A 19,463-nucleotide genomic window follows, 5' to 3' on the forward strand; every position below is an offset into this window, starting at 1 on the left:
TTTAAGGAGAATTCATTAATTTCTACAGTGGAATGCTTTGTCCTGGATGGTATCAAGCTTCCTGAGTGTTATTAGATTTGCACTCATCCAGGCAAGTGGGGAGTATTCCACTACACTTGTGACTTGTGCTTTGAAGATAAGTGGACAGTCCTTGAGGAGTCTGGATGAGATACTTGCTGCAGGATTCCTAGCTCCTATTTTGCTCCTGCAACCACAGATTTATATGGCTTCTCCAGATGGGCACTGTCTGGCATTTATGTGGCAAGAATGTTACTTGGTACTTGTTAGCCTTGCCAGGCCTTGCTGCAGTTGGATATGGCCTGTTTCAGAGAAGCTGAGAAAATTATCAGTGGAAAGTATTACAAGCAACTGAAGGAGGCTAACACTCCCACTACAGACCCCTTCTCCCGCCTCGCACACACCCCATCCTCCTGGACAATGCCCCAAGGCCTCCCACCCTCCCTCGACCTCTTCATTTCCAACTGACGTTGCAACATTAATCACTTCAACCTCACTACCCCTCTCACTCACTCCAACCTGTCCCCCACAGAACATGCAGCCCTCTGCTCCAACCCTAACCTCACCATCAAACCTGTGGATAAGGGAGGCACAGTAATGGTATGGCGCACTGACCTTTACATAGCTGAGGCCAGGTGCCAACTCTCCGATACCTCCTCTTACCTCTCCCTTGATCATGACTCCACTCCTGACCACCAAAACATCATCTCCCAAACTACCCATAACCTCATCACCTCATGTGACCTCCTGCCCACAGCCTCCAACCTCATTGTTCCCCAAACCCCCGCACCGTTCATTTCTATCTCCTTCCAAAAAACCACAAACCCGACTGACTCGGCTGACCCATTGCCTCTGCCTGCTCCTGCACAACTGAACTTACCTCTGCTTACCATGGCTCCATTTTCTCTCCTCTAGTCCAAGATACCATCCATGCCCTCCACCTCCTCCTAGATGTCCAATTCCCTGGCCCCCAACACCTCATCTTCACTATGACCATCCAATCCCTGTACACTTGCATTCCCCACAAGGATGGCCTAAAAGGCCTTTGCTTCTTCCTCTCCGTCAGGCCCAACCGGTCCCACTCCACCAACACCCTCATCCGGTTAACCAAACTCATCCTTATCCTTAACAACTTCTCCTTCAACTCCTCCCACTTCCTGCAGACTAACAGGGTGTCCATGGGAATCCACCTATACGGCCCTCCCTCCTCACTGACCAATCCCCACCACTGGCTACCTGCACTCACCTATCACCATCCCACATATCTTCCCCAGCCCCACCCCTTCTCTCTCTATTTATTTCAGAGCTCCCTTCTCCCTCCCCCATTTCTGAAGAAGGGTCCTGACCTGAAATGTCAACTTTCCTGCTCCTCTGATGCTGCTTGGCATGCTGTGCTCCTCTGGCTCCACACGTGTTATCTCTCTCAGCAACTGAAGGAACTGGCAAATGCCTAGACCTGGTGGCTTACATCCTGGGCTTATAAAATGGCAGCTGCAGATACTAAGGTATACTGGCTATTATTTTCAAAAATTCCCTTTTTCTAAAATTGTCCTGGTGAATTGTAAACTAGCTAATTTAGCTCTACAATTTAAGACAGATACATTTTTTTGACACTGTATTTAGTAAGACAGATAAAATGAAACCAGTAGATGGAATAGCTTAGACAAAATACAGCAGACTAATTTCTCAATGATACAAAAGTTAGGTGAAAATGTAAGCTTTGATGGCCATGTAAAGAGGACATAAAGAGATATCGACAGGATAAGTAAATGAACAACAAGGTGGCCAATGGAGCATAATCTAGAAGTGTGAAGCCATTCCATTTTCTTTGTAGCAAATAGATCAGAAGAATGTTTTCTAAAAGGTGTGAAACCTTTTGATGTTCCAAGTGACCTGTGTGTGTTCATTCAAGGAACTCAGGAAGTCTGTGCGACAATGGTAGGCAAATAGCATGCACGAGAAGACTGAAGTACAAGAACAAATAAACCTTACTACTGTTGCAGCACACTTTGGTAACAGCACACAGAGAAGATTACGCACAAGTGTGGCCCTGTATTGAGGAAAGGTAATAAAGGCAATACAGAGATGTTTCACTGGATTGGTGCTGGGGTGTGGGAGTTATGCTGTTATGAGGGACTGAGTAAATTGGTGATATTTCCTGGATTTTTGATAAATGAGATAGAATCCGCATGCTCCTTTTTGATGGTGCTAAAGATAAATTTCATTACTAGATCACAGAAAAACAGCAATGGTACAGACAACGTTACTACCTTGTTCTAGGCCGTAACTTTTAACTGGAACCTGCGGAAGCTGTCTACTCCTCCGACTAGACAGTGTCATTCCAGTCTGGACTGGGCCTCCCTGTTGGTGGGATCTGTGAACAGAGAACAAGCATAAATAAACATCCTAATCTCACCATCCTCAGCTCTGCCTTTTGCTTTTCTAGATCCCCAAATCTTTCCTGTCTTCCAAAAAGATTTTCAATCTCTCCCATCAATTCTTCGTCAAGGCATTCTTTTTTGAGAAAGGGTAGGAGGTTTAAGTTGTCATGGGAAGCATGTGACTGCAGGTTTACAGAGTCAAAGGGACTGTTCCTGTGCTGCAATTTCTTTGTTCTTTGTTTTTCGACCAAGCTTCTTTGAACCCTTTGGTCAGCTCCTTCAATAAAACCTTTCTCTTTCAGCTAAGCTCCGGAATATGACAGAATAGTCTCTGCCACTGACTGTCACTGCCCTTTTACATAGGCAGTATTTCACATGGTTTTCAAGAGACATCAAGGCAATGCACTTTGCTGTGGTGTGATAGGAGCTTCCTTCTCTGCACAATTGTGAAGTTTTGCTGCAAGAAATTCTTAATTTACTGACATTCCAGACATTTTCATAAGGACTACAAATCCTTCAAGAATGCTGTCAGCGGTTTTTCCACAACAGAGAATACCCCTTCCTTCCTCTCTTTGTCCTCCCAGCCCCCTTTCCACATGTTCTCACACACAACCCTTCCCCATCTCCCCTCCTCTGTTCCCACGCGCACCCTCTCTCCATCTCCTTCTCCCCATTCCCTCTGTTCCTACAGACATCTCCTCCCTAGTCCCAGTCAGTGGTGATGTCACAAAGCACTTCACTTGAAAGGCAGTTGGGACCTGGAAACTCACTTCCATGCTGAAGCTGAATTGAAAATCTCCAAACTGCAACTGATAAAATGCCGCTCAGAAAGAGATTAACGAGTACAGAACTACAGCAGGGTTAATGGACTTCAGATAAAGGTCAGCCATGATCTCATTGAATGCTGAAAAAGGCTTGAAGGGATGAATGGCCTCGTTGTGTTCCTATGATGTTGTAATTCAGCACAGATAGCGTAAAGCAATTTTTTCTTCGAGGTGTCAACTTCTGTTTGCATTACCTTGATGTTTGCTGGCCGGCTTTCTTGTCCCGGATTCCAGTGCGGCTTAGTTCTGGCATACTATGATAAACAACACAGGAGAACAGAATCAGAATCCACTCTGGTTGGGCAACAGGTGGGAGGGGGTATGAGGAATGAGGGGCCATTAACTAAAGTAGATTTGAAAGCTGCATTGAGAACTGAAATTTTCAAAACTGAACTAATTGTTCAGGCCAGTAGAAAAATATAAATGATTATTTCAATACAATTCTACCTAGTGTCATTTCCCGCACAACTCTCCCTCTGCACAACTCTACTCATTATGTCACCTGATACCATATCACTTTTGACAGTGGCATTCCAGTCTGGACTGGGTTTCCTTGTTAATGGAATCTACGAACATAGAACAAGCATAACTAAACACCCAAATCTCTCCACACACTGCTGTCCCTTTGCTTTTCTAGATCCCTGAATTTTTCCTGTCATCCAAAAAGATTCCCCAACTCTCCCACGAATTCTTTGTCAAGATATACCAAGCTTCTTCAGTCCCTTTGGTCACCTCCTTCGATAAAACTTTTCTCTTTCAGCTTTACAGATTGACAGAGAGTAACAAAATGGTATCTTTGACAGTGGTGGAGTTCATTTGATCGAAAACAAAAGACTTCTATTTTTTAGTAATTAATAAGGTAGATCCAGGTGAATCAAGATGAGTGCCATTTTCATTCTGATTCATCATTACAAATGGACTTGAAAAGAGGACAGGAAATTTGACTTGATTCTGCCATGCTCAGCTGGGTTTTTACAATGATAGTTATCACGATCACCATTATGTATTTAACATTTATTAAGAAAACTTAAATTCCACTACCTGGACATCTGGACTACCAGTCCAGTGACATTACCATTATGCCATCTGCCATGCTAATTATTTGACAAACTCATCAAGTATGCAATCTGATATATCTTGCAAATGGATTTAAAAAGAATGTTTAAGAATCAATGATAATGGGAACTGCAGATGCTGGAGAATCCAAGATAACAAAGTGTGGAACTGGATGAACACAGCAGGCCAAGCAGCATCTCAGGAGCACAAAAGCTGACATTTTGGGCCTAGGCCCTTCATCAGATCTCTGATGAAGGGTCCAGGCCCGAAAAGTCAGCTTTTGTGCTCCTGAGATGCTGCTTTGCCTGCTGTGTTCATCCAGCTCCACACTTTGTTTAAGAATCAATTTTGTTTAAAAACAACTCTAAGACTGCTTTAATTACATTTACTTTCTTTACTTCTAGTTTTCTTCAATTCCCACCAGAAGATGCACCTGCGGTATAATTCCACTGTTCACATGCCCCCTGTATTATCTCATCCACAAATCTACTTTCCATTTCTCATGATGTGGAGGTGCCAGTGTTAGACAGAGTGGGCAAAGTCAGGAATCATGCGACACTGGGTTGTAGTCCAACAGGTTTATTTGAAAACACGGCTTTTGGAGCATCAGTCCTTCCACAGGTGACCTAAAATCTTAGGTGTTCATGTGACCTAAAATGTTCATAAGACCATAAGACATAGGAGTGGAAGTAAGGCTATTCGGCCCATCAAGTCCACTCCGCTATTTAAATTATGGCTGATGGGCATTTCAACTCCACTTCCCTGTACTATCCCCGTAGCCCTTGATTCCTTGTGAGATCAAGAATTTGTTGATCTCTGCCTTGAAGGCATCTAACATACCAGCCTCCACTGCACTCCGTGGCAATGAATTCCACATGCCCACCACTCTCTGGCTGAAGAAATGGCGTCTCATTTCCGTTTTAAATTTACCTCCTCTAATTTTAAGGCTGTGCCCACGGGTCCTAGTCTCCCCGCCTAACGGGAACAACTTCCTAGCGTCCACCCCTTCTAAGCCATACATTACCTTGTGAGTTTCTATTAGATCTCCCCTCAACCTTCTCAACTCTAATGAGTACAAGCCCAGGATCCTTAGCCGTTCATCATACGATAAACGTACCATTCCAGGGATCATCTGTGTGAACCTCCGCTTGACATGCTCCAAGGCTAGTATGCCCTTCCTGAGGTGTGGGGCCCAAAACTGCAGCTGCAGCTGTACAAAACTCTGGTGCGGCCGCACTTGGAGTATTGCGTACAGTTCTGGTCACCACATTATAAGAAGGATGTGGAAGCTTTGGAAAGGATGCAGAGGAGATTTCCTAGGATGTTGTCTGGTATGGAGGGAAGGTCTGACAAGGAAAGGCTGAGGGACGTGAGGCTGTATTCATTAGAGAGAAGAAGGTTGAGAGGTGACTTAATTGAAACATATAAAATAATCAGAGGGTTAGATAGGGTGGATAGGGTGGACAGCCTTTTTCCGAGGATGGTGACGGTGAGCACGAGGGGGCATAGCTTTAAATCGAGGGGTGAAAGATGTAGGACAGGTGTCAGAGGTAGTTTCTTTACTCAGAGTAGTAAGGGAATGGAATGCTTTGCCTGCAACGGTAGTAGATTAGCCAACTTTAGGTACATTTAAGTCGTCATTGGATAAACATATGGACGTACATGGAATAGTGTAGGTTAGATGGACTTGAGATCGGTATGACAGGTCGGCACAACATCAAGGGCCGAAAGGCCTGTACTGTGCTGTAATGTTCTATGTTCTATTCTAAATGGGGCCTAACTAGAGCTTTATAAACCCTCAGAAGCACATCGCTGCTTTTATATTCCAACCTTCTTGAGATAAACGATAACATTACATTCGCTTTCTTAATCACGGACTCTACCTGCAAGTTAACCTTTAGAGAATCCTGGACCAACACTACCAGTTCCCTTTGTACTTCTGCTTTACGAATTTTCTCACCATTTAGAAAATAGTCCATGCCTGTATTCTTTTTTCCAAAGTGCAAAACCTCACATTTGCTCAGATTGAATTTCATCAGCCATTTCCTGGACAACTCTCCTAAACTGTCCAACGCTTTCTGCAGCTTCCCCACCTCCTCAGTACTACCTGCCTGTCCACCTATCTTCGTATCATCGGCAAACTTCACCAGAATGCCCCCAGTCCCTTCAGCCAGATCAGTAATATATAAGGTGAACAGCTGAGGCCCCAACACTGAATCCTGCGGGACACTACTCGTCACCTGTTGCCATTCCGAAAAAGAGCCTTTTATCCCAACTCTCTGCCTTCTGTCAGACAGCCAATCCTCAATTCAAGCCAGTAGCTCATCTTGAACACCATGGGCCCTCACCTTGCTCAGCAGCCTCCCATGAGGCACAGTATCAAAGGCCTTTTGGAAGTCTAGATAGATAACATCTACTGGGTTTCCCTGGTCTAACATGCTTGTTACCTCTTCAAAAGAATTCTAACAGGTTTGTCAGGCACGACCTCCCCTTACTAAATCCATGCTGACTTGTTCTAGTCAGACCCTGCACTTCCAGGAATTTAGAAATCTCATCCTTGACAATGGATTCTAGAATTTTACCAACTTACCGAGGTTAGGCTAATTGGCCTATAATTTTCCATCTTTTGCCTTGATCCTTTCTTAAACAAGGGGGTTACAACAGCAATTTTCCAATCATCTGGGACTTTCCCTGACTCCAGTGACTTTTAAAAGATCACAACCAAAGCCTCTGCTATTTCCTCAGCCACCTCCCTCAGAGCTTTAAGATGTAGCCCATCGAGGCCAGGGGATTTATCAATTTTTAGATTTTTTAGCTTTTCTAGCACTTTGTCTTTTGTAATGCCTACCATACTCAACTCTTCCCCCTGACACTCCCTAACTGTTGGCATACTACTCATGTCTTCCACTGTGAAGACTGACACAAAGTACTTGTTAAGTTCTTCAGCTATTTCCTTATCTCCCATCACTAGCCTTCCAGCATCAATTTGGAGCGGCCCAATGTCTACTTTTGCTTCTCATTTGTTTCTTATGTGTTGAAAAAAGCTTTTACTATCATTTCTAATATTACCAGCTAGCCTACCTTCATATTTGATCCTCTCCTTACTTATTGCTCTCTTTGTTATCCTCTGTTTGTTTTTGTAGCCTTTCCAATCTTCTAATTTCCCAGTGCTCTTGGGCCACGTTATGGACTGTCTCTTTTGCTTTGATATATTTCCTGACTTCCTTTGTCAGCCATGGCTGTCTATTCCCACCCTGGATAATCTTTCTTTTCTTTGGGATGAACCTCTGTACTGTGTCCTCAATTACACCCAGAAACTCCTGCCATTGTTGCTCTACTGTTTTCCCCGCTAGGCTCTGCTTCCAGTCGATTTTCGTCAATTCCTCTCTCGTGCCCCTGTAATTACCTTTATTTAACTGTAACACCATTACATCCGATTTTGCCTTCTCTCTTTCAAACTGCAGACTGAACCCTACCACATTATGATCGCTGCCTCCTAAGTGTTCCCTTACTTCAAGGTCTTTTATAAAGTCTGGCTCATTACATAGCACTAAGTCCAGAATAGCCTGCTCCCTTGTGGGCTCCATCACAAGCTGTTCCAAAAAGCCATCCTGCAAACATTCCATGAATTCCCTTTCTTGGATCCACCGGCAACATTATTCACCCAGTCCACTTGCATATTGAAGTCCCCCATGATCACCGTGACCTTGCCTTTCTGACATGCCCTATCTATTTCTCGGTGCATCTTGCACGCCTGATCCTGATCACTCTTTGGAGGTCTGTACATAACTCCCATTATAGTTTTTTTTTTAACTTTGTGGTTCCTCAACTCCACCACACAGACTCCACATCCTCTGATACTATGTCATGTTCCCTGAAGGTGACAACGCAGGTCAATAGGGTAGTCAAAAAGGCATATGGGATGCTTTCTTTCATTGGACAGGGTATTGAGTACAAGAGTTGGCAGGTCATGTTGCAGTTGTATAGGACTTTGGTTCGGCCACATTTGGAATACTGCACACAGTTCTGGTCACCACATTACTAAAAGGATGTGGATGTTTTGGAGAGGGTGCAGAGGAGGTTCACCAGGATGTTGCCTGGTATGGAGGGTGCTAGCTATGAAGAAAGGTTGAGTAGATTAGGATTATTTTCATTAGAAAGACGGAGATTGAGGGGGGACCTGATTGAGGTCTACAAAATCATGAGGGATATAGACAGGGTGGATAGCAAAAAGTTTTTTTCCAGAGTGGGGGACTCAATTACTAGGTGTCATGAGTTCAATGTGAGAGGAAGAAAGTTTAGAGGAGATATGCGTGGTAAATTCTTTACACAGAGTGTGGTGGGTGCCTGGAACGCGTTGCCAGTGGAGGTGGTAGACGCAGACACGTTAACGTCTTTTAAGATATATTTGGACAGGTTCATGGATGGGCAGGGAGCAAATGGACTCAGACCCTTTGAAAATAGGTGACAGGTTAGACAGAGGATCTCGATCGGCGCAGGCTTGGAGGTCCGAAGGGCCTGTTCCTGTGCTGTAATTTTCTTTGTTCTTTGTCATTCAGTGCCGTAGATTTAATTTCATTCTTAACTAACAAGGCAACCCTGCCCCCTCTGTCCACCTCCTGTCTTTTCGATTTGTTGTGAATCCTTGGATGTTTAACTGCCAGTCCTGAACTCCCTGTAACCATGTCTGTGTGATGCCTATCACATCATAATCATTCAAGAGGATTTGAGTTGTTAATTCATCGACATTGTTGCGAATACTACAAGCATTTAGATAAAGTGCCTTCATGCTCACTTTCTCATCACTATTAGAGAGATTGGAAATCCTATAATGTCTTCAGCTATCCTTCCTTTTTGCTGTATTCCTAGTCTGCCTCGAGCTTAAACCCACCTGTACACATGCTATCCTGTTGCTTATCTTTCCAATTAACTCCATACTCCCTGTCTCTTTCACTTTCCCTTCCCCCAACTCGGAAGTTTAAATTCCTACTGACCACACTATTTTTCCTTTTTGCTAGAACACTGATTCCAGATCGGTTCAGGTGGAGACCGTACCAACGGTACAGATCCCACCCCCCCCGGTTCCAAAACTGATGCCAATGCCCCATGAAATGGAATCCCTCTTTCCCGCACCAATCCCGAAACACACGTGTTTACTTCCCTAACTTTCTTTTCCCTATGCCAATTAGCACGTAGCTCAGGCAGTAATCCGGAGATTATGACCCTTGAGGACCTGTATTTCAATTTCTTTCCTCGTGCTTCATAATCCCTGAACAGGTCCTCTACCCTAGCTTTGCCTATGTTGTTAGTTACAACGTGGACCACAACAAGTGGATCCTCCCCCTCCCGCTCCAATATCCTTTCAACCCAGTTGGAGATGTCCCGCACCCTGGCACCAGGCAGGCAACACACCAAGCGGGGCTCCCGATCCGGCTTGCATCGGATACTCTCTGTCCCCCTAATAACATAATCCCCTGTAACAACTACCTGTCTTTTTGCTCCCCTCTCTTGAATGGCCTTCTGCATCACGGTGCTGTGGTCAGCTGGCTCATCCTGTCCACAGTCCTCTTCCTCATCCGTACAGGGAGCAAGAATCTCATACCTGTTGGTCAAGGTCAAGGGCTGAGGCTCCTGCTCTCCTGAACTCGGAATCCCCCTACCTGCCTTACTTACAGTCACACCATGTTCCTGAACACTTTTTGAATTTGAGTTATTTAATCTACTGGGTGTGACTGCCTCCTGAAACAAAGTGTCCAGGTAACTCTTCCCCCTCCCGGATGTGCCACAGAGTTTGAAGCTCAGATTCCAGATAATTTACTTTGATCTGGAGTTCTTCCAACAACCAACACTTGCTGCAGATGTGGTTGCTGCCGTTCACAATGGGATCAGCCAACTCCCACATTATATAGCTACAGCACATCACCTGTCCAGCCATTACTACTTATTTAGTTAACTTTTACAACTTATGTATTAAATGCTTTCTAGTACTTCTCTGTTACACTCTTTTTCAATTACACAATTAAACTTTTAATCAATTACACAATACACAAGAATATAAATTGAAAAGCCTTACCTTAACAACACCCAGGAGTCCTTCTCGGTTAGAGCTCCTGCACTTTCTGCTGCTGGAACAGGAATGGAGGGCTCCGCCGGTCAAGGTAGGTTTTTTCTAATCTTTAAAGCAGAGACTCACCCACCTGTAGGCCTCTGATCAACGCTCCCGCTCTTCCTGCTGCGAGTCTGTGGACTTTTAATTAGGTTAGAGGAGGGAGGGAGGGAGGCCCTACTGTGTAGGACCTGGGGCTTCGAGCTAAGTGCTTAAATAACAATCACTTACCTTCCCAACTGCCTCTCTGCTCCGACTTCACTTCCACCCAGCTCCTGCCACTCTCTGCTGAAGAAAAAAGCACCTCTTTTCCTGTCACCTCTTATCACACTGATAAAACCTTTAGTTCTCTCAAGGCCATGACTTGAAAGGAATTCAGTGATTTACATATACATATTAATCAATTAAAACCTTCTAATTGATGAAAGACTTAACAGCATTTTAGGTTTGTGTAGTACATCTTCATCAATGGTGCGAACTTTTGATCTTTTACTTATAAATTCTGTGCCTGATACTAACTCTCTCACTAACACCTGAAGAAGGACTGAGGGTCTGAAACAATTCATAGAATCTCTATGGTGTGGAAACAGCCCTTCAGCCCAACAAGTCCACACCAACCATCAGAGCATCCCCCATAACACCCTACTCTATACATCCCTGAACACGACTGGCAATTTAGCATGGTCAATCCGGCTAGTCTGCACATCTTTGTACTGTGGGAGGAAACTGGAGCAACCCAGAGGAAACCCACACAGACATGGAGAGCATGCAAGCTCCACAGTCACCCAAGGGTAGAATCAGCCTGCGTCCTTGGTGCTGTGAGGCAGCGGTGCTAACCACTGAGCAACCGTACCACTCCCTTGTGTCAATATGGCGTTTTACATGGCTTGTGTTTTCAAATAAACTTGTGGACTATAACCCAGTTTCGTGTGATTTCCATAACTCACGAACAGAGTATGATTGCTGTTTGGGATATTTGAATCAAGGCCAACCCTGTTCGGAGCTGATAAGTGCACACAGGCACTTCTGATATGGGGAACAAAATGATAATTGAAATTGGAGAAATTGCTGCTATTCTTCTCCAAGATTAGTGATGCACCCAAATTTAGATTGTGAATGGTCTGAAACATTCAATGGTTTATTATCAATAACACATGGTAAATTTACTCAGTAAACAGTGACCCATATCATTCATTTTAAATTGTAAGTACACATGACATTGAATTACTAAGTGTGTAGCAGCTGAATTAACATAATTCTTGGATTAAAAGATTGTTTTTGCGCTCTTGCGTCAATGTATTTCTTCTGATGGGCTGGGTTGATTTTTCCTGGAGCACAGGAGGCTGAGGGCAGATCTGATTGAGGCTCTTCTCCCTATGGAAGATGTGTCCAAAACCACAGGGCACAAGTTAATATTGAAGAGTAAATGTTTTAGAGGAGGCCAGAGCAAAGACATTGTTCATCCAGACGGTAGTCGAAATAGGAAAAACACTGCCTGAAAGGGTGGTAGAGGCAAGTTCTCTTGCAACATTTAAGAATCATCTGGACAAGGGTAGTGTAGGCTATGGACCAAGTGTAGGTAAATGGGATTAGTATAGAACCAAGAACAAAGAAAATTACAGCACAGGAACAGGCCCTTTGGCCCTCCAAGCCTGCGCCGATCGAGATCCTCTGTCTAACCTGTCATCTATTTTCTAACAGTCTGTGTCCATTTGCTCCCTGCCCATCCATGTACCTGTCCAAATATATCTTAAAAGACACTAACGTGTCTGCATCTACTACCTCCACTGGCAACGCATTCCAGGCACCCTCCACTCCCTGTCTAAAGAACTTTCCACGCATATCTCCCTTAAACTTTCCTCCTCTCACTTTGAACTCATGATCCCTAGTAATTGAAAATAAATATAATTGAAAATAAATGTAATATGAAAATGAAAATAAATAAATATAAATATACGTCGGTGTTTGCTGGTCAGGATAGACCTGGTGGGATGAAGGGCCTGTTTGCATGCTGTATGACTCCATGAGTCTGGTATTCAGTCCTTCAAGCCAGCTCTACCATTCATATGATCATGGCTGATCATCTAACTCAGTGCCCTGTTCCACTTTCTCCACATGATTCCTTTGTCCCTAAGAACTACTTTGAAATCCTTTTTGAAAATGTTCAATGTTTTTGTCTCAACTACTTTGCATAGTTGGATTTATGAAGTCCACAAGCCAGTTTGCCTAATGACAATATCATTCCTTGCCTGCACATTCATTTTTAAAAAAAAGCTAAGTTTACTGTTTGCTGAAACACAAAATCCCAGATAAACAACACCTTGAAAGAAATATTTTCATTCTTGTTTGCAAATTCTTTGCCTTTTCAATTATCAGTAAGACATTTGATAAGGTTCCCCATGGCAGGCTGATGGAGAAAGTGAAGTCACATGGGGTCCAGGGTGTGCTAGCTAGATGGATAAAAAAACTGGCTAGGCAACAGGAGACAGAGGGCAGTAGTAGAAGGGAGTTTCTCAAATTGGAGACCTGTGACCAGTGGTGTTCCACAGGGATCTGTGCTGGGACCACTGTTGTTTGTGATATATGTAAATGATCTGGAGGAAGGTGTAGGTGGTCTGGTCAGCAAGTTTGCTGATGACACTCAGATTGGTGGAGTAGCTGATAGTGAAGGGGACTGTCAGAGATTACAGCAGAATATAGATAGACTGGAGAGTTGGGCAGATAAATGGCAGATGGAGTTCAATCCGGGCAAATGTGAGGTGGTGCATTTTAGAAGATCAAATCCAAGGGCGAACTATACAGTAAATGGAAAAGTCCTAGGGAAAATTGATGAACAGAGAGATCTGGGTGTTCAGGTCCATTGTTCCCTGAAGGTGACAACACAGGTCAATAGGGTGGTCAAGAAGGCATATGGCATGCTTTCCTTCATTGGGCGTGGTATTGAGTACAAGAGTTGGCAGGTCATGCTGCAGTTGTATAGGACTTTGGTTCGGCCACATTTGAAGTACTGTGTGCAGTTCTGGTCGCCACATTACCAAAAGGATGTGGATGCTTTGGAGAGGGTGCAGAGGAGGTTCACCAGGATGTTGCCTGGTATGGAGGGTGCTAGCTATGAAGAAAGGTTGAGTAAATTAGGATTATTTTCATTAGAAAGATGGAGATTGAGGGGGGACCTGATTGAGGTCTACAAAATCATGAGGGGTATAGACAGGGTGGATAGCAAAAAGCTTTTTTCCAGAGTGGGGGACTCAATTACTAGGGGTCATGAGTTCAAAGTGAGAGGAGGCAAGTTTAAGGGAGGTATGCGTGGAAAGTTCTTTACACAGAGGGTGGTGGGTGCCTGGAACGCGTTGCCAGCGGAGGTGGTAGACACAGACACGTTAGCGTCTTTTAAGATATATTTGGGCAGGTACGTGGATGGGCAGGGAGCAAATGAACACAGACCGTTAGAAAATAGATGACAGGTTAGACAGAGGATCTTGATCGGTGCAGGCTTGGAGGTCCAAAGGGCCTGTTCCTGTGCTGTAGGTTTCTTTGTTTGTTTCTTTGTTTCTCAAGTCCTGTCAAACTCCACAATCCTGTGAAATCCCCGTTCCCTCTCATTCTGACTCTAGAAACAAGGAGTCTCATGAGGTAATTTTTAATAAATGATTTCATTTAAGGGCTAATTTCATTCTAAAGTCAAGTCTGTAATTTAGCATTTAGATAAAATTTACTATTTTGATTGGGTACAGTTTAATTGAAATTTTAAAGCAGGAATTAATAGGTACTCAGCTGAAACGATTTAATTCGACATCCTGTTTGATCCAGGAGGGCTCATGCCTGCATTGGATTAGTCCTTTGTTGTGCACGTGGAACTTTTTCCAAGAAGAGTTTTAAAGTAGCTCTTTGGGACAAAGGATTCAAAGAGTATATGGAGAAAGTAGAATAGGGTATTGAGTTGGATGATCATATTAATGGCAGAGCAGACTCGAAGGGCTGAATTGCTGACTCATAGAGTTTTACAGCATACAAACTGGCCCTACATCCCACCAGGTCCATCCTGGTGAAACAGTGAGGAGATGATCAGTCCTTCTGTTTTTCTAATTAGTGAGAACTTCTGCTCTTTAATATCAAATAAGGACTTAGGGAATTTGAGGCTTAAGGGGATATAGGAGCCAAGTCGGGGAGGTGACTTGGGGATTAGAAATAATGAAAAATGGTGCATGACAGGGAAAAACTATATGTTCATTGTTTGGTAAGTAACTGCTAATTTGAATACCTGTTCTATATTTGTTTCAGCTTAAAGGCAAATTAGAGAAATGTTTTATAGATTAAAGTTTAAAGATGGGAAATGTAAACAAATTAATTAAATAACTTTGAGATGCCAAGCCAGGCAATGTGTCGTACCGGCATGATGTAGAAATTAGTGGACCCTGTTGTGACTCGTAGTCGCCATATCTGTTGCAAGTGTTGGCTGCTAAAAGTATTTTGGCTTAGAGTTGATGAACTACAGTCTGAGCTTCAAACACTGAGAAACAGCAGGGTGGGGAGACCAACCAACAGTCCATCAGGAAGTGGTCAGCATGTAGTGTCCTTGAGACCCTGAGGGAAAAGAGAGGTGGATCCCATTGCATGGTTCCCTGATCAAACTGTCAAAGCCATTTGACAGAATGCCTCATCACCAGAACCTTCCAACAAGCACCAAGACATTGCTCTGCTGATGGTGAGAAGGGGTATCCTTCATACACCTCTGGACTCTCTGTGTGCCCACCCCTGGACTCTGTGTGCCACCATACGCTGCCCTTGAAACAGTTGCGGGAGGGTGAGACTGTCACACATCTCCTGCTGGAATGTGTCGTTGTAAAGGAGAAAGACGCAGTGGTTTGTTTGTCAAGGTTTATCCTAAGCAGCTCCATGACGGGTGCTCCTTTGTCTCGGTGTGCGTCCTGGGAAATAGACTAACATCGAATGCACTCGAAGGGCCATCAACTCAGTGAAAGCTGCTCTCTAGTTTGCCTGAAACTTGTTAGTCTTCTAGAACAATGAGTTGATCCTGACTGAGTTTTGCAGACTGGCATATTCCAATGTCCAGGATTACGTGCTGAAAGACACAATAAATTTTGGGCCAACTGACATCAAGGCGCAGTGGGGAAAGACTGAGGTCTTCCTGCTGAAGCTAAACGGTCCGCCTCTCTCCTCTCCCTATTTATTCGAGTTCCCTTTCCCCATCCCCCTCTCTGATGAAGGGTCTAGGCCTGAAACGTCAGCTTTTGTGCTCCTGAGATGCTGCTTGGCCTGCTGTGTTCATCCAGCTCCACACTTTGTTATCTTGGATTCTCCAGCATCTGCAGTTCCCATTATCACTAAATGGTGGTCTGTTCAGTTATTGGACCCTCCCAGTGTCTCAAATGTATGTAAATATTGGCATTGTATATATAGGAAAGGTCTTTGGTTTTTTGGATAGAGTTGAAGTCCAATGTTTTGTTTGTTTACTTGATATGCAGGTGTACAGAACCAAACTGCATTTGTGACTGTTTGTACAATACATACAAAAATTTTCTATGAATAAAGTATATGTTTGAAATTTTAAAAAAAAAGTATTTGAGGAGCAAGGTGCTCTATGGTCTGTTCCCCATGGCACCCACGGAGACAAACATCAACTCCACCTGGAGGGCTATCAACTCAGAGAAAGATGCTCTTTGGTCTGCCCGAAACTTGTTAGTCTTCCAGAATGCAAAGTTGACCTCAACCAAGTATGGCAGACTGACACATTCCAAGGTCCAAGACTACATGCACTTAAGCTTGGGGCAGCTGCCACCAAGGTGTAGTGGGGAAAGACCACTGATGAGGTCTTCAAACTAAAGATAAATGGGTGTCTGTTCAGTTATTGGACCCTCCTACTGCCTCAAATAAACGTAAATAATAGTGTTGTGTCTAAAAAAAGAGGTTTTTGGTTTTTTTGGACAGAGTCTAATATTTTGGTTGTTTACTTAATATGCAACTGTACAGAACTGAACTGCATTGGTGACTGTGTATGCAGGCAGGGATTTATTATGAATAAAGTATATTTTTGAAATAGAAAATATTGAGGAAAATTGAGGGTCTCCTCTCCATCCTGTCTATTGTTCGTTCTCCCTGAGACACAAATAGCTAGAAGGAAGCGGCAATGATGCAATGGACCCCTTTGGAATCTGGACCAGCATGTCGCAGGTCAAGGTGACCCTGATGGTGGATATCAGTGGGAACAACCTCCAACCGCTCTCCAACTTTGCAATTGGAAGCAGCTAGGGCTACCCGATGTACAGGGGCAGCTCAGAGTGTGCTGAGCTTTCAGAAGGGCAGTGCACGTAGCAGCAAACTGCAGTGACCCTCCGCAGGAACTGCAAACAGGAGGACTACCTGACTAAGGACTGTAAGGAGTCCAAGAGCTGCAAGCTATGTGGGGAAGCAGGCCAGCTATATAACATCTGCCCAAGACAAGGCAGCACTACATATGCTCAGATGGCTGGAAGTAGCAAGCAAGCCATGGACACCCAAAGGTTAAGTAAGGTACCATCCCCAGCTAGAATACTGATACAAGGGACACCCAGAAGGAGGGACTGGCCAGACAGAAGGAAAAGGTAGCTGGTGTGGAGGCAAAAAATTGACTAAGGCTCTCCTGAACAAACAGAGTCGATGAAGGAAGAGGAAATGGGCGGCACAATGGCTCAGTGGTTAGCATTTCTGCCTCACAGTGCCAGGCACCTGGATTCGATTCCAACCTCAGGCGACTCTCTGTGTGGAGTTTGTACATTCTCCCCAAGTCAGCATGGGTCCCCTCCGGGTGCTCTGGTTTCCTCCCACGGTCCAAAGATGTGCAGGCTGGGTGGATTGGCCATGCTAGATTGCCCATAGTGTTCAGGGGTGTGTGGGTTATACGGGGATGGGCCTGGGTGGGATGCTCCAAGGGTCAAAGTGGGCTTGTTGGGCCAAAGGGCCTGATTCCACACTGTAGGGATTCTATGATCAAAGGAAAAAAAGGTGAGAGAGTGGATACCAGTGAAGAACAAAAGAAAAACATGTCAGGCTTCCGAAGTCCCACAGCAAAATGGAAAGAGGCAGCTGCATGATGGCTACACCAGCAGCTCCTCTGACAATGAAGATGTGCAGAGGCATGGCCATCTACAAAAAAGGAGGCACAGCAGCACAGGTGGGAATGTGAGGTGTGCCCTCCCACACCCCTCCAAACTTAGAAATTCCAGACATTCCAAGGGGCCCAGTGAAGCCCTAACTCCAGCTATCAGGAACCATGGTGGGGGTTGTTGCGGGGTGGGGGGGGGGTACCACAGCTCCGGGCAACCAGAAACAAAAATTCGAAGCAGGAGTTAGAACTTACTAGCTTCATTTTCGCCCCAATGACACCGGGGCAGGATTATGCTCCCCGCTCACCCCCCTGCTATCTCAGAGCAGACAGTATCCAACAGTTTGCCCACTAGACAGGGATACAGGGAGACCCCAGTGACAAGACTGTGAGTGAATGGTCTTTGGGTGATTGTACAAACTTTTAAAATGTACTTAAAAATTGCTAGTATTAATGTGCATAGTGTTAAATCTAATATGAGATATGTCTCCACATTGGTTTACCTGGTCAACGTCACACAAGACCTCCTGTTTCTAGACAAGTATGGGATTCCGTACCTCAGGAAATGTTGAGCATATGGACCCTCAGGAATTTGATTTGGTTGAGAGAATCGATAGCTGTTTCCCGGACCAGTTATTCTGCTGTAAGGAGGCAACTTCACCATTTCTGAAGGAACTGGTGGGCAGATGCTTCCTCGTAGCAGATGTTATGTGGAGAAACGCACCCCTGAGTCTAATTAACACATAGATTGGCAAAGAGTCAGTGGCTGGCCATCCTGCAGCAGCTCCCATTGCTGCTACTGATGTCCAGGATGGTCATTCTGGCTGGAAACTTCAACTGCATAGAACATAGAACATTACAGCACAGTACAGGCCCTTCGGCCCTCGATGTTGTGCCGACCTGTCATACCGATCTCAAGCCCATCTAACCTACACTATTCCATGTACATCCATATGCTTATCCAATGACTACTTAAATGTACCTAAAGTTGGCAAATCTACTACCGTTGCAGGCAAAACGTTCTATTCCCTTACTACTCTCTGAGTAAACAAACTACCTCTGACATCTGTCCTATATCTTCACACCCCTCAATTTAAAGCTATGCCCCCTCGTGCTCGCCGTCACCATCCTAGGAAGAAGGCTCTCCCTATCCACCCTATCTAACCCTCTGATTATTTTATACGTTTCAATTAAGTCTCCTCTCAACCTTCTTCTCTCTAATGAAAACAGCCTCAAGTCCCTCAGCCTTTCCTCGTAAGACCTTTCCTCCATACCAGGCAACATCCTAGTAAATCTCCTCTGCACCCCTTCCAAAGCTTCCACATCCTTCTTATAATGCGGTGACCAGAACTGGACGCAATACTCAAGTGCGGCTGCACCAGAGCTTTGTACAGCTTCACCATAACCTCTTGGTTCCAGAACTCGATCCCTCTATTAATAAAAGCTAAAACACTGTATGCCTTCTTAACAGCCCTGCCAACCTGGGTGGCAACTTTCAAGGATCTGTGTACATGGACACCGAGATCTCTCTGCTCATCTACTCTACTAAGGATCTTACCATTAACCCAGTACTTTGCCTTCCGGTTACTCCTACCAAAGTGCATCCCTCACACTTGTCTGCATTAAACTCCATTTGCCACCTCTCAGCCCAGCTCTGCAGCTTATCTATGTCTCTCTGCAACCTACAGCATCCTTCGTCACTATCCACAACTCCACCAACCTTAGTGTCGTCTGCAAATTTACTAACCCATCCTTCTACGCCCTCATCCAGGTCATTTATAAAAATGACAAACAGCAGTGGACCCAACACCGACACTTGCGGTACACCACTAGTAACTGGTCTCCAGGATGAACATTTTCCATCAACTACCACCTTCTGTCTTCTTTCAGCAAGCTAATTTCTGATCCAAACTGCTATATCTCGCACAATCCCATTCCTCTGCATTTTGTACAATAGCCTACTGTGGGGAGCCTTA

The 19,463-nt window shown here is 44.5% G+C and overlaps 1 protein-coding gene across 5 annotated transcripts in view; it reads right to left on the reverse strand.

The window, feature by feature from the left end:
* The window catches only part of LOC125452394 (regulating synaptic membrane exocytosis protein 1-like), a 596,477-nt gene that overhangs the window by 145,047 nt on the left and 431,967 nt on the right, over nucleotides 1-19,463 (reverse strand). For all 5 annotated transcript variants that reach the window (XM_059645492.1, XM_059645491.1, XM_059645490.1 and 2 more), the window contains 2 exons: nucleotides 3,418-3,477; nucleotides 2,289-2,392 (listed from right to left, as the gene is read on the reverse strand). In XM_059645492.1, the coding sequence (XP_059501475.1) occupies nucleotides 2,289-2,392; nucleotides 3,418-3,477 (164 nt within the window). The remainder of the gene's footprint in view (nucleotides 1-2,288; nucleotides 2,393-3,417; nucleotides 3,478-19,463) is intronic.

This window comes from Stegostoma tigrinum, chromosome 4 (assembly GCF_030684315.1).
Source record: "Stegostoma tigrinum isolate sSteTig4 chromosome 4, sSteTig4.hap1, whole genome shotgun sequence".
Classification (NCBI taxonomy): Eukaryota; Metazoa; Chordata; class Chondrichthyes; order Orectolobiformes; family Stegostomatidae; genus Stegostoma; species Stegostoma tigrinum.